Genomic DNA, 13,920 nt, shown 5'->3' with positions numbered 1-13,920 from the left:
TATGTTCGATCACCAGCGCGCCGTCAAGGCCATAGGTAGGGCTCACAAGTCGGAATTGGCTGACGAACGAGTGCAATTGTTTCGCTCTGTGGCGTGAGGGACGCTGTATATGCACCACAGGGGTTTTGGTGATCAAGCAACAATGGAAACTCGTAAAATCTTATCACGCCGCCGCACGAAGAGAAAAAAAGAGGTCTTTGATCAGGAGCGAGGCGAAGTTTTGTATCGCAGCGGCTAGCGAAAGCTTGGCATAAAGCTTTGGCCAAGATGCGAGACGGCGCCTCAGCATCTCGAGGACATTGAGGGAGCCTCTGACGCCGACCGTGCTTGCTAACAACATACACTTTCCTTCGCAACTTGCGGCTATTGTCGCAGAAGCCGGGTCTGTTAGCACACGAAGATCGCCAGGCACCCAACCATTACTGGAAGGAGGAGGTAGCTTCGGCTTATGATGTAGACTCCCATTCTGACTGCATGCGGGGAACGTCGCATCGCACTGAAGACTGCGGTAAGGAGAGTGATGTATAAAGCAAGTAAATCGTGCCTCTCGGTAGACAAATGCCTTAATCACCCAGCCTAGCCATGCCATTCCCCAGCATCTCCTCCATCTTGGCCGGTCTGGTTGCCGCCGGGGCAGCATCGCCACTACACAGCACGATCGCTCGACGATCTAGTAGTATCGCAGTCACCAGCGAGGCTCCAGCATCATATGGCATACCACTCGAGTCGTTTGTTGCGTTCTCCATCGAATTTTCCTCATTTCCTGATTTCGCGGGGAATCTGTCAGCTCCGAACACATTCAGCAACAATCTCCTGAACAACCTTGGCAACCTCATAGGCACCAAGCCTTATATCAGAGTGGGCGGCAATACGCAAGACTATGCAGTATTCGACAGCACACTGGACCAACCGCTAGTCGGCATTGTGGACCCAGCGAAATCGCCAGACTACCCTACCACTATTACCATTGGCCCAGCATATTTTGAGTCTTATCTTACCTGGCCTGGCACGAAGTACATCCATGGATTCAACCTTGGGCGAAACAGTACCGCTGCTCGTGCTGGCCTGATCGATTCCGTGCGATATGCTTGCAAAGCGCTAGAGGACGGCAGACTGCTGTACTGGGAGCTTGGAAATGAACCAGACTTGTTCAAGACTTCTGCACAAGGGCCTGTTCGACCGTCGAACTGGACGGAGCAAGACTAGTAAGTTTCGAGAGAATGATTGCGAGATCGTTCCGCTGGGCTGATTATCCGGCTTGTAGTGTGGATGAATGGCTGCATTGGTCCCGGGCCATCAAGACCGCTATGGAAGAGCCATGCCCAAACTTGGCGTCAAACGATAGCTACAAGTACTATGCTCCTTCCTTTGCCGGGACCAGCAATAGTCTCAACCCTATCGTGACTTGGCAAGATGGTCTTGATACAGATAAAGACATTGCTGTCATCACAACCCACAAGTAAGTCTAACGTCCTCGATGAAGGCCTTGTACATAGCTGATATTTTACAGCTACATCAGTGGGGCCACAGTACCCGGCGTCACGCTCCAGGGCACCTTGATGAATCACTCTTCGAACATTGCTTCCATCGCCAAACAGCTGAACGAGTCTCGCCTCCTCGCCGCCCTACCATATGATCTCGAGCCAGACCTGCCATTCATTATGGGCGAGACGAATTCTTTGTATAATCAAGGTCGCCCGGGTCTCAGCAACACCTTCGGAGCTGCACTATGGGGCGTGGACTTCAATTTATGGTGCGCCACCAACAATATCAGCAGAGTGCATATGCATCAGGGAACGAACTACAGGTATCAGTCTTGGTAAGTCAAGTTATGTAGCATACTTGTGTACGTTATGTGAGAGCTGATCATGTAATCTCCAGGCAACCAATCGACACAAACATAACAAGCAAAGGCACGAAAGCGCCCTACTACGGCAACATCGCCGTCGCAGCATTCCTAGGCGATATCGTGACCTCAACCCCAAGCGTAGTGAACCTCCCACTGTCAAACGAGGAAGAAAGCGCCTACGCCGCCTACGTGAACGGCAAGCTCACACGACTAATCGTGATCAACATGATGGAATACAACAACACAGACTACAACAGCAATTACACCGACGACTACCCGAGACCGGTCGAGCAGTATACGTTCCAGCTGCCGAGAGAGTCTTGTGGTAGCGTGGGTCTGCAGAGACTCATGGCTAATGGCAGTGATGCTATCACTGGCGTTACCTTCGACGCTTATAGCTATAATTACGAGCTGCAGAATGGGTTGCCGGTGCTTATGCATAATGTTACCAGAGGTGAGACGGCAGAGGTTGGGTGGGATGGAGAGCTTTGTGTTGGCGTGCCACGGAGTAGTGCTGTTATTATACACTTTGACGAGGAGAACCATGGTCACGGCTGGATGTAGGGCGACAGCACCGCAGGACGGCTTTCGCAATTGGTACATCAGCTCGTGAGGTATGTTGATTTACGGCTGGGCCAGTGAAAGATTATCGAGACTCTATTACAACTCATATTTCCAAATCATATCATCTGATACGTAAACACCCATACATGCAAACTGTCTCTCCGAACGCCAGCGCTAAACCAAAAATCGCTGAAATGATCCGCCTCATACTGTTACAAAAGATCCTCTCATCTATCTAAAAGTTCCTCGAGGGAGCTACAACGCCGCTTTGAGGTGGGTTGTACAATCCTCGCTGGGCCACGGGTTGCTGACTGCCATAGCTGTCCGTCTCGCCGCGCTGGTATCCACCATTGCTATATACAGGACCACCGGTCATGTTGCCGGCTGCTTGCGTGTTCATGGCCATCTCGTCGTCTTCGCGACGGTGAGGAGGCAGGAAGCGGTCCTCCTTGTGCTTGGTATGCACGGCTGGTAGGAAGTCGATGATGAACTGTGGTAATTGATCAGCAACTGTTATGAAACACATCATGAGATTCTACGACTTACACTCCAAACGTAGCAGATGTAGATAAGAGAGATGATCCACTCCAGGATAGCAGATTTGTTGTAGTGCTGCTGGTATTGCAAGACGCCGAATGCGATCGCAAGGGCCAGTTCGATGAAAATGAAGGTAAGCTTGATCCAGAAACTTATGCGCAGGATGCGGTGCTGGCGGAAATGAATTCCCAGTCGCTGGTATTCGGCGCAAATGAAGATGGCAGAGATGATGTAGCCGGCAATGAACACCACAAGCATAGCATCATGTACCTGTGGGTACTTCTTCGTGTTGAAGATCGTGAGAAAGACGAGTCCAGCTGCTCCAATGATCGCGAATACGATGGCGAAAACGCTGAGGATCTTCTCGGTCTTGTTGTAATTGTGGGCCAATCGTCCCTTGTGTCGGAGCCATCGTTCGGAGATGAATGCGATGTCGAAAACTACGACTGTCACAGCGCTGCCCGCGATGAAGAGAGGGTAGCCGAAGTTGGACGCGCCAATGTCACTGATGTAGGTGATGCTTTGGTCGGCGTCTTGCCAGGCGTAGTGTGGTGATCCTTGAGCCAGCCATGTGCCCAGCATGGCAAGGAGAGTGCCTGTGAAATCATGTGTCAATACCTACAGCGCATTATGTGGTGATCTGAGCGTCTTACCTAGCCAACAGCATCCTGCAAACAGTGGCAGGAACCAATATGATAGCCCGAACATCTTTGCGCAGATTGATGTTCGCTTCCTGGATGTATCTGTCTCAAATGCGCCAGATACGTGCTGCTGTCTTCTTCACTACGTCGCAGCTGAACACGACGAATGTGAGTGATATGAGTAGGATATATGAAAACGATCAGGAGAATGGCGACAGCGAGGAAGCATTCATACCACCGGCCACTAGTGACATCTCATCAAAACATAACTGTGACGAAATCCACTCCGCGCTTGCCCGGCTTCACCAAGACCCGAGTGACGTCGTCGTTCGTGCGCATTTAGACTTTGCCGCAACGCTTGGTTGGGTGAAGTCAGTAAGGTCATGCTAGTGGCTGCGCAAAAGCGTATCACCGTGCGCAAGGCCCGAGATGTCACTACGGAACGAATCGTGAAAAACAAGAGCGAGATGCTCGTGGAAAAAAAGGTGTAGGGTGTGGGAAAATTGATTGATCATCCTTGCTTACGCGAGCGGCTGAGGCGGCTTTGGGGCTGGTGAGAGTGGCGTTGGGACGTGACAGAGTGTGCGGTGGCAAATTACTTGCATGACTCGGCAGACCACTGACTTGGGGCGAAGTTGAGTAAGACCATCTCTACAAGACTTCCTCAAGCTGCAGTCCACAACGGTGCCAGCATTCTACGATTACTCATTAAGCCTCTGTGATTTCCGCAGTCCGTCACAGGGTCTGGTAGTCAAGCTGCGTTCCTAGGTTGACATTAGGCAGTCAGACCAGCATCTACCGTGTGCACCGCTCCTGTAATGTAGCTCGCATCGTCGCTCAAAAGGAATGCAATCAGCTTCGCTACCTCCTCAGGATCTGCCGATCGTCCCAGAGCAGTCGTCTTGGCTGCCTCGAACATCTTGTCCGTCACCACATCACTTACACCTCTTACCATGGGTGTGTCGATGACACCCGGAGCAATTGCCTGGCACACATCATGATTAACGACTGCTGGACCCCGCATCTCAAAACAGATGGACTTACGTTGATCCGAACAGCCCTATGCCCAACTTCTTTGGCCACTGACCTCGTGAGGCCAATGACCCCATGCTTCGAAGCACTATAGGCTGATCCGTTCTGGGTTCCTCGCACGCCTGCGGCAGAAGCAGCGTTGACTATACTGCCGCCATCAGAGATGACTTTCAGCTCAGCTTTCATACTGTTCATGACGCCCTAGGAGCTGAAGTCAGTATTGTAATATCCAGGTAGCGCAGCTTTTGGCAACGCACGGTGAGGTTCACACCAATGATCAGATCCCACTCATCCTCGTCCTTCTGCTCGACCAGCGGTACGGTGCCGAAGTTCTTGCCAGACACTCCTGCCATGTTCGCCGCACCATCCAGTCTCCCGAACTTCTTGACAATTTCGTCGAGCCATGCCTTAGTTTGACCAACATCGCGCACGTCAAGCTTGTAGGTCGAAATGCTCTCTGCGCTGGCTCCTGCAGATTCAAGAGTCGATACGGCGGCTTTCAAAGCACCTTCTGTCTGGTCAGATATACTCAGCTTAGCCCCTCGTTTGGCGAGCACTTTTGCGGTCGCGAGACCAATTCCTGAGGCTCCCCCGGTTATTGCTATGACTTTGCCGTCCATATTGGCTACCCTGAGGGTGACAGGCGTGGTTTTCTTCGAGAAGACCAGGGTCAATGGGAGTCGATCAATTGTTGCTATTCACGGCTCGCTGCTTGCTATATGCCTTCCAGTGCGGAGAAATTGAATGGTACAAGATTACAACAAGGCGGATGTGGAATCAGAGGTGGACACTCCTCGCGACCCATGCCATAACCACACGGAGCACACGGCAGCACACCCGAGGCTCCAGATGAGTTCCTCAGCTGCATTGGTGCGCCTTACGATGCGTCTATACAGTCGCGGGGTTTCCTGGTAAGCACAGTGTAGCTCACAGCCTCACTTGTGCATAACCGCGGTTCAGAGGTTCCTCGTTCCTGCTCGCATTCTAGCCGATCAGGAGCTCGTTTCTCGGATGTCTTGACAAAAGATTGGTCATAGTGCCAGGCCAGGTACTGCGTGCACGTCAGCTGTACGATCGTGTGCATCTATCGTGGTGTAGGGGCCTTTTCGTCTCAGAATCTAGTACAGTGCTGGACTGATGCACGGTCCAGCTTCGGCGCGGCAGCACTATTTTACCGACGTCGCTGCCAAGACCACACTTCTCGATTTGCTTGCCGAAGTTTAGCGCAGACGAACCTCCACTTCGGAACACGACATTGTCGATACCAGGCATATCGACAAACACCACAACCATGCCGAAGGAAGTGAAGGAGAGAAGCGGCCTTGCCGTCGGTCTCAATGCCGGACACGTACGTCTCAATTACCATCCCATGGGCCACGATCACGCGGGCGAAGAAGAGACTGTCGCCGCTATCATGATGGTGGACAAGAGACTAATGGATATATGATGTACAGAAAGTCACCGTCCGTCAGCCGAAGCCGCGAGTATCGCGCATGAAGGGCCATTTGAGCAAGAGGACCGCATTTGTGAGGGACGTCGTGAGGGAGGTTTCTGGGTAGGCACACATCACCATCCGGCGAGGAGAAAACCCCGACCACTAACACTCCATCTAACAGCCACGCGCCATACGAACGCCGCGTCATCGAACTCCTCCGCAACAGCAAGGACAAGCGTGCACGTAAGCTCGCGAAGAAGAGGCTCGGCACTTTCGGCCGTGCGAAGAGAAAGGTCGACGAGATGACCAAGGTCATCGCCGAGAGTAGGAGAGCTGGTCACTAAGCGGGTGCTACCTGGTGATGGTGAAGGGGTGGAGATCTCGCTGAGAAGGCATGGAAGGGCGCATATGGCACGAATGCTTTCGAATACGGCGATCACTTGCCTATGAAATGGTTCGCTTACTGCTTCACATACCCATTCAATGACATGCTGTGATCGAAGTCCACTCATCCGCATCGCTGACCTCAAAATTCACTCCTGTAACCCTTCGATCATCCACAGGCATTGATATGTCAGGAAGCAGCATTACTGACTTAGCAGATTTCGGATATAATTTCCTGCTCATTGCGACAAGCCAACTACCGTTCATAAAGCATCTCGACTCGACTATCATCACTGCCATGACCCTGTCTACATACAAGCTGCGCTCACCCTGGTTGTCCTATTGCTTCAGTGCAATCTCACACTTGTGCCCTGCCGGTGCTATCAAGAAGAAGTTCTCTTGCTCCATACACGCATCCGTGGCCGACGGCGCAAGAACTGCCTCGTGTGAAACGTTCCGGAAGAATTCCACTGCTGCCAATCGGAGCTCGAGATACGCCAGATGAATACCCAGACAGGTGCGGCTGCCAGCGCCCTGTAAGTAGGCAGGCAGCAGTCAGCTCATGTTTAATCAGGAACGCGGAGAGCGCCACTTACGAAAGGCGAATATGCCGCCCTGCCGTTTTCGGAGATACTGTATGGCTGATCTTTGCTCGTCCATCGTTCTGGCATGAGAATTTCTGGTGAGGGAAAGAGGTTTGGATCACGGTGGAGGCTGTAGCTTTGTGTCGTTACTGTTGTGCCTCCTGGCAGGAAACAGTCATTCAAGGTCGCTCCGCTTGGTGGCACAGCCCCTTCAATGCCAAAGTCAGCCAATGACAATGCACCCTTACTGCTGGAGGTACATGACATGAGTGACTTACGTGGTAGAGCACCTGGTGCTGCGCCGTACAGCCGCAGAGTCTCATCAAGCACCGCGTTTAAGTATGGAAGACGTTCGAGGTCTACATCCTTGTAGTCTTCAGATAGTGCTCGCACCTCCTCCTCCAGCTGCCGCCGAACCTGCGTATGGGACATGACCGCCCAGACCAGATACGTCAAGGTGATAGCTGTCGTGTCAGTCCCCGCAACGATCAGATTTGTCGCCTCGACCTGAATATCTAGATCATCAATAGATTCTCCCTTTTCAGCTTCAGCCATGATATTAGCGAAGACGTTCTTCCCTCCTCCAGCAGCTTTCATATTACGCACGGCCGCCTTTCCGTAGTCCAGCAGCCACATATCGTTGCCAAAAGCTCCTTGGAAGCTTGGATGGGAAGACGGCGGAAGACGGCCCCAACTATTGAGAGCTCGTTTGCGATACCACTTCCCTTTAGAGTATTCTGCAGTCGGCGGATATACTCATTCGTCTCACCGTGTTCCAGAGTGTGGAAAGAATCCCCAAACATCAGCTGGCTGGAGATATCAGAAGCCATGAGTGTCCACCATTTGAGTACATCTGTCGTTCCTCGCGAGTGCAGCTCATTGCTCATGGCTGAAATGGCGAAAGAGACTTTCACACGCACTTCACCCTCCCAGTGCTCCCGCAGATAAGTCTTGCTGAACGGCCGAGCAAGAAGCCTCCGCCGCGATGCGTGTGCCTTAGTATCGACCATATTGAAGACGCCTTCGCGGTCTAAAATGACACTGGAGGCATACCATTTGTCCTTGCAGAACCCGGAACTGATGCCGTGGATCTGCTTGAAGGACTTCAGGTCGTTGACCGCGATCTCGTTGGGGGCGATACGGACGAGTGGGCCGTACTTCCGGTGCAGAGCGTGGACATGGTGGATTCGTCGGCCTGAGATCACGGCTAGTTTGAGAGGGAGGTTTGTCCAGCCTGCGTACCATGGTCCTGGGACCTTGCGTAGTGGGTTACGCAGTCTTTTAATGACAGTCTGGTCTGAGCAGTATTGTGTCCCGCGTGGGTCGAGCGTCGACTTACCCATAGCAATACCCCAATGGCCAAGAACACCAGGAGCACATGTGGAGAAGTCATCACAATCACGACAGGGCTGGGATGTCGCTGTCATGCTGTGCGCAGTCTCCCAGCGACATCTTGAACCTCATACTTGTAGTCAGGGCGTGACCTATTTGGCCCGGAAGACGGATCTTGCAGCAACGGTTGCTGTTACCGCGGTGTGCGTGCATATACTGTACGATGGGTGATGATGGGGTAGGCTCGTGGAGTTCCTTATGGGGTACCAGTGGCCTTGCGAGTCTCGGATATGTGGAGGAGGATATACCGAGCGGGCACAGGAACATGCGTTGCTTGATCGTCAGATCTTGGGTCTGCTGTACAGAATGTTCGATCAAAACTCCCTGCGACCTGCAAAGCATCGAGTGTACATCACAGAGCTGTAGGTGCATGCGGCTCTGCTTGTTCGACACCAGTATCTTCGTGAAGAAGAACACAGATCGAGTGCGTTTCATTGTCATGATACAAACTCCTAGCATCCCACGCTAAAGCACTGAAAGAAGTGATGTTGAGTCTGGTTGAAAGCACAAGCTCAGGCTTCCGTCTGGATGTATGGTATGCCAGTGAGTTTCCAGGCAAGCTCGCTGACTACCGGCTTCTTGCGTGGCTGCCAAGTGTTGTGGGGGCATTCTTCGCCATTACGCTTGACTGGGACAGCGCCGGGTGGTATGATGTTCTACAGACTCAATTAGTATCGCTGTTATCAAAAGTGGCAAGTACAAAATTACTCACCAAACCTTGCGGCCAGTGTGTAGTGCCACGGCAGTTCTCAAATGCTTCCTTCTTCAGACGAAGTTGCTCCTGGGAAATGTCGGACAGAGGGCCCATACAGACGTATGTACAGAAGCGTGGACTCTCGCCGGTAGGTGGCAGATTATAGTGTGGTGTGCGGCTATCCCATCTGTGCGAACAAACGTGTTAGTCGTAAGAGCAGCAATGTTGGTTCTGAGCATACGAACAGAATGAGATCGCCAGGCTCAGCGCATGGCTTGACCCACTCCAAGCCCTTCTTCTCTAACCACTCCATGCCTGACTTCGTAAAGCCGTACCACTCTGGTGTCCAGCTCCACACTTTGTCAACTTCGTCGCGGAACTCGTTGTGGAACTCCTCAGTGAGCTTGTGAGCACCCTTGCAGACAATCAGGCCGCCATCGTTCGCGCCATTGGGAAAGATGTTGACGAGACCCTGCATACATCGGAAGTTCCAGGTCTCTGGGTGCTGGTCCTGATGTGGCCATGGCGTATTGGGCTGGGCATCCTTGCGATTTGGCCATTGCATGTTCATGCTGTCAAATGAGACCATCAGGTCGTCTGTATCATAGATGGTCGTAAACGCATTGAGAACTCCTGGCTCTGCTCGAATGTCCCAGCAGAACTGCTCGTGTTGCGCGCCGTAACCCAGAATCATGCCCTTCTCGTTCATGATCGGAAGGTGCTTCTCCAGCACGGTTGTCGGATCATCACGTTTGAAACCTTGACCGCCAGCGCTGTGAGATGGTTAGTAAGAGGTAAGCCGATGCCTCGGGTAACTGCAAGGTATCACGCACAATGTTTCGAGGTAAGAGAGCATATCATCTCGATAGTTTGCAGCACGTTCTGCAGGAACGGCACTCTTAATTACAACATAGCCGTCGCGAATGAGGTCGTCTCGCCAGTCTCCGTGGACTTTGTCTATGTTGCTGTAGAGCGCGTTTGGTCCCGGTGGTTTCGCAGTCAGACCAGTAACTCGAGTAGGCTGAGCAGGCATTGCCTTGGTCTGTAGGTCTCGAGTACCACCTGTCCCCATCTCGACACCAGTGCCGTTTGCGACCATCCTGTCCTGTGTCGATCTATAAAATCGATCTATATGAGAGCAGTAGCTGCAGCAGAGGTTTGAGGAGTATCTAGGTGTTTGGGTAGAGCGGCCAATGATCAAGATTGGAATATGGTCGAAGAGATTGCTATTTGACTAGAGGAAAGTCATCGTCAATACTCCCTTTCGGCACGGTCAAGCTCAAGTCCTGGAGCCCCATGAGCTGGCTAGATCGGAAGAATCATGCTTGGTGTCTTCGGAGACGTGCCGTAAGGTAGACTTGTCTTCGTCGGCTTGAGTATGGTCAGAGCAATGGGAAGGCCGACAGCTCTGGTCGGGAAGCCGTCTGTTTGATATCCGAACCGTCTACACGGTTCGGTTCGGCTGATCACTTCGAATTGGGTCTGGACTTTTGGCACATCTTCACTTCCTCCGTTTCCGTCGTCAGCATCAGAAAGCAGAGTGGCTGACTAGATGCGATGATACACCAATTCCCTCACCGTTAACGGATTGCTTGTCTTCAAGACGAGCAAAGACAAATCACGTGAGACGATGCTGCAAACCTACACATAGCGGCATTGAGAGCTGCAACTCGGTTCGGCGAGTCTTGATACTTCCACGTCCCTGACCGAGACGTCGCTGCATTCCTAACCGACGATCCACACGGATGCTTGCAAGGCCACGCACTGTTGTTCTCCAGCCCAAGCCTCGGACGTCTATGTTGACTCGCAGCCATGCAGATTCCCCACCCAGCAATGAGATACGGTCTCGTGTGGCCCATGGGGTAACAGCCACGCGGAGAGCTGCCGAACCGTGAGATATGGTCTGTTACTATGTGCCTTGCGGTATATGTACTGTGCATGATCCATGCTTGGAGAGACTGTGATTATCAAAACCTCAACCTCCTCTCATCAATCCAGGTCGCCTCATCAGACCTTGCCCGCGATCATGGCCGACAAGATGTCAAGCGACGTGAAAGTCGAGAATATCAATGGCAAGCACATTGACTCGAGGAAAGCAGTCACTGGAAATGCCAACCTCTTCGACGGCAAGGAGACAATCCTCGTTCCCACTCCATCACCTGATCCCAATGGGAAGTAACGACAGACATGCATCGTGGCAGGGCGACAGCTGACAAGCGTATTTTAGACCCTCTGAATCTTCCCGCTTGGCGTAAATGGGCCATACTAGTCCTTGTGTCTGCCTACGGTTGTACTGCAGTCGTTCTTGCATCTGGTCTCGGGCCCATCTTCACTCAAGTCCTAGCATCATACCCGGGCCAAGAGGGCCGAGCAAATGATCTGCAGACCTACCCTACCCTGTACGTCTGCTCCTCTCCAATATGCAAGCACATAATCTCGCGAGAAAATGCGTCGACTTGAGATGCACTGGAGGCTAACATTAGCTCTTCTAGCTTCATGGGTATCGGCAACCTCATGGCCATGCCTCTCGCCTTGACGATCGGGCGACGACCAATTTTCTTGTTCACGCTAGTCGTACTAATTGCCGGTGGTATCTGGTGTGCCTGCTCAAAGGACCTCGGCAGTCACATTGCTGGACGTGCCGTCATGGCGCTTGCTGCTGGTAAGCCAAAAACCGGTGGGGGGTTTGTGTACGATTAGAAGAGTTGCTGACGAGATATCCCATCAGGCCAAAGTGAAGCACTGGCGCCCATGATCGTGCAAGAGATCTTCTTTTTACATGAACGTGGCCGAAAGTAAGCAGTTGACGGCTGTAAGCCTTCTGGTATTGTCTAAGACGTCAACTAATCCTTGCCTCCGTCGATTTATAGGTTGTCCTGGTTCATCTTCATCGAGACTGTCACTCAGGGTACCTTCTTCATCGTCTCAACATACATGGTCTCTGCTTGGGGCTGGCGATGGTGGTACGGCTTTTACTGCATCCTTAACGCTGTCGTCTTGGCGTTCTCCTTTGTCTTCCTATCGGAATCCATGTACAGCCGGCCAGATGATGCTCCTACGGGTGAAGTACATCTTTCATTAAGTGAGTAAATCATAAGTGTGGATCTCCGAGTAAGACGTAGATGGACGCTAACTATCACTTTCAGACGACAAGGGTGACATCGAAGAGGGAGGCGAGATCCACATCATCGCAAGGGTTACCACAGCACACGGCGTTGTTCTCGAGCCAGAAAAGTTTGGCAACAGGACCTGGAAGAAAGACCTTCGCATCTTCGGCATCAAGCCAGAGTGGTCCAATATCTTAAGCACCTATCTTCATATTGCTCAGGGCTTCTGCATACCAACGCTTTTCTGGCTACTGCTTATGAACGGCGCGTGGCTCGGCATATACGTCTTCGAAGCCTCGACCTTCGCCACCATCCTGATCCCGCCTCCTTACAACTTTTCGTTCAACGCTCTCGGACCAGTTCAAGCAGGGCAGGTGGTGGTCTGCTTCATCTTCTTGCCCGTCCTTGGCTACGGCAGCGACTTCATCATCAGGTTCATGTCAAAGCGGAACGGTGGTGTCTTTAAGCCGGAGTATCGCCTCATTCCGCTATTCATCCCTGCCATCGTGGGTTGTGTCTGCGCCATCATCTACGGGCAAGCGGCATCCTACAAGGCAACCTGGCCGGCGAGCGCGATCGTCGTTACTTACAACGCTAGCTTTTTCGCCTTCCTCGGCGCCAACCTGGTCGGCATCACTTATGCCGTCGAGAGCTTTCCACTTCGGGCGGCTCCTCTATTGGTCGTACTGTGCGCTGGCAGAGGTTTCATCTCATTCGGGCTCAGCTACGCAACGCTTCCAGCTATCCAGAGCATCGGATATTCGGGAGCCATGAACGCGGAGGGCATCATTGCTGGTGTCCTGTCCTTGCTGGCGATCCCGGTCTACTTCTTTGGGCCACGGATTCGGGCTTGGGCCCAGAGAGTGTTTGCCTTTGGCGGTTCGAAGGGGTCAGATTAGCTATCAAGTAACGCATATAGTGTGGGATGAGAAGTGTACAAAATCTGGGCAATCGTGCATTATCATCGTCTGCTCATGAGTTCCGAGTCGGCCAGGGCATCACATTTGCAATGCTCATCATCTTCGAAGCCTGCCATGGTTAGGATTGATATCGCTCTGATGGAACTGGTGTTGGCACATTGGTCATATGACCATCAATAATATACAGTATCATAAGTGATTGGGGAGCTCCAAGAAGCACATGTATGATGGGTGGCTAAGGCGAGGAGGCCAGAGGGCGACTTCGCGCCCGCGATCCTTGAGCTAGTGGCAAAACTTCGCAAGCGAATCAGTGCTGTTGAGTCTGTTCCTGTTCCTGTTTCATTCTTGCTTTCCACCTGTTCGATTGTGAAGCTTATAAGCACGCCTCCTTGTTCGGTTGAAGTAGTCTCGGTGACGCTATTTAATAGCAGGGTCGACGGGATGTACAACTCATCGTGCAACCCCCAGCTGTATGGGCCGCCGGGCCGCATGAGTTGTTCTGATGACTGAAAGGCATCTACTACTCTAGCCGTCTGGTCTTGATTAAGTCACCAGATCTGTTACAGCATGATCAAACAATTTCTGGTCCGGCCCATTACAGGTCGGAACGTCAAACGATTGGCGGCCAGGTCCTTTATGTTTCGTCTTTGCATGAAGCCGACATATAATAATCTGGATAAAACGTACTACAGCAGAAGCCTTTGGCTTCGAGACCACTTCAAGCGGGATATTGGTAGTACAGGCTCATCTCGAAGGCGGAACATCAAGATGCTGAAATCTG

General features: G+C 52.1%; 7 protein-coding genes across 7 annotated transcripts; 3 read left to right on the top strand and 4 right to left on the bottom strand.

The window, feature by feature from the left end:
• Positions 1–582: 582 nt before the first annotated feature.
• On the top strand, positions 583–2,413 carry LTS14_004225 (uncharacterized protein; the record flags this gene model as incomplete). Its single annotated transcript, XM_064836927.1, has 4 exons — positions 583–1,205; positions 1,265–1,459; positions 1,511–1,819; positions 1,882–2,413. 4 exons carry the CDS (start codon positions 583–585, stop codon positions 2,411–2,413), a joined length of 1,659 nt encoding a protein of 552 aa, XP_064695560.1.
• A 235-nt stretch (positions 2,414–2,648) lies between these two features.
• Positions 2,649–3,658, bottom strand: LTS14_004224 (uncharacterized protein; the record flags this gene model as incomplete). Its single annotated transcript, XM_064836926.1, has 3 exons — positions 2,649–2,903; positions 2,960–3,546; positions 3,604–3,658. 3 exons carry the CDS (start codon positions 3,656–3,658, stop codon positions 2,649–2,651), a joined length of 897 nt encoding a protein of 298 aa, XP_064695559.1.
• Positions 3,659–4,366: 708 nt separating this feature from the next.
• Positions 4,367–5,243, bottom strand: LTS14_004223 (uncharacterized protein; the record flags this gene model as incomplete). Its single annotated transcript, XM_064836925.1, has 3 exons — positions 4,367–4,576; positions 4,636–4,824; positions 4,881–5,243. 3 exons carry the CDS (start codon positions 5,241–5,243, stop codon positions 4,367–4,369), a joined length of 762 nt encoding a protein of 253 aa, XP_064695558.1.
• Positions 5,244–5,914: 671 nt separating this feature from the next.
• On the top strand, positions 5,915–6,402 carry rpl36 (ribosomal protein L36; the record flags this gene model as incomplete). Its single annotated transcript, XM_064836924.1, has 3 exons — positions 5,915–5,971; positions 6,078–6,178; positions 6,240–6,402. The coding sequence occupies 3 exons, from the start codon at positions 5,915–5,917 to the stop codon at positions 6,400–6,402; spliced, it is 321 nt and encodes a 106-aa protein (XP_064695557.1).
• A 379-nt stretch (positions 6,403–6,781) lies between these two features.
• LTS14_004221 (uncharacterized protein) lies at positions 6,782–8,369 on the bottom strand (the record flags this gene model as incomplete). The annotated part of the gene is made up of 4 exons (XM_064836923.1): positions 6,782–6,976; positions 7,039–7,235; positions 7,305–7,763; positions 7,796–8,369. 4 exons carry the CDS (start codon positions 8,367–8,369, stop codon positions 6,782–6,784), a joined length of 1,425 nt encoding a protein of 474 aa, XP_064695556.1.
• Positions 8,370–8,930: 561 nt separating this feature from the next.
• Positions 8,931–10,211, bottom strand: LTS14_004220 (uncharacterized protein; the record flags this gene model as incomplete). The annotated part of the gene is made up of 4 exons (XM_064836922.1): positions 8,931–9,074; positions 9,131–9,299; positions 9,358–9,885; positions 9,946–10,211. The coding sequence occupies 4 exons, from the start codon at positions 10,209–10,211 to the stop codon at positions 8,931–8,933; spliced, it is 1,107 nt and encodes a 368-aa protein (XP_064695555.1).
• A 1,397-nt stretch (positions 10,212–11,608) lies between these two features.
• Positions 11,609–13,118, top strand: LTS14_004219 (uncharacterized protein; the record flags this gene model as incomplete). Its single annotated transcript, XM_064836921.1, has 4 exons — positions 11,609–11,774; positions 11,841–11,907; positions 11,983–12,194; positions 12,259–13,118. 4 exons carry the CDS (start codon positions 11,609–11,611, stop codon positions 13,116–13,118), a joined length of 1,305 nt encoding a protein of 434 aa, XP_064695554.1.
• Between the last annotated feature and the right edge of the window lie 802 nt (positions 13,119–13,920).

Source organism: Recurvomyces mirabilis, assembly GCF_035927965.1.
Source record: "Recurvomyces mirabilis strain CCFEE 5264 chromosome Unknown scaffold_9, whole genome shotgun sequence".
NCBI classification, from domain to species: Eukaryota; Fungi; Ascomycota; class Dothideomycetes; order Mycosphaerellales; family Teratosphaeriaceae; genus Recurvomyces; species Recurvomyces mirabilis.
Note: the sequence above shows the minus strand (reverse complement) of the source record. Positions and strands in the feature narration are given on the sequence as shown.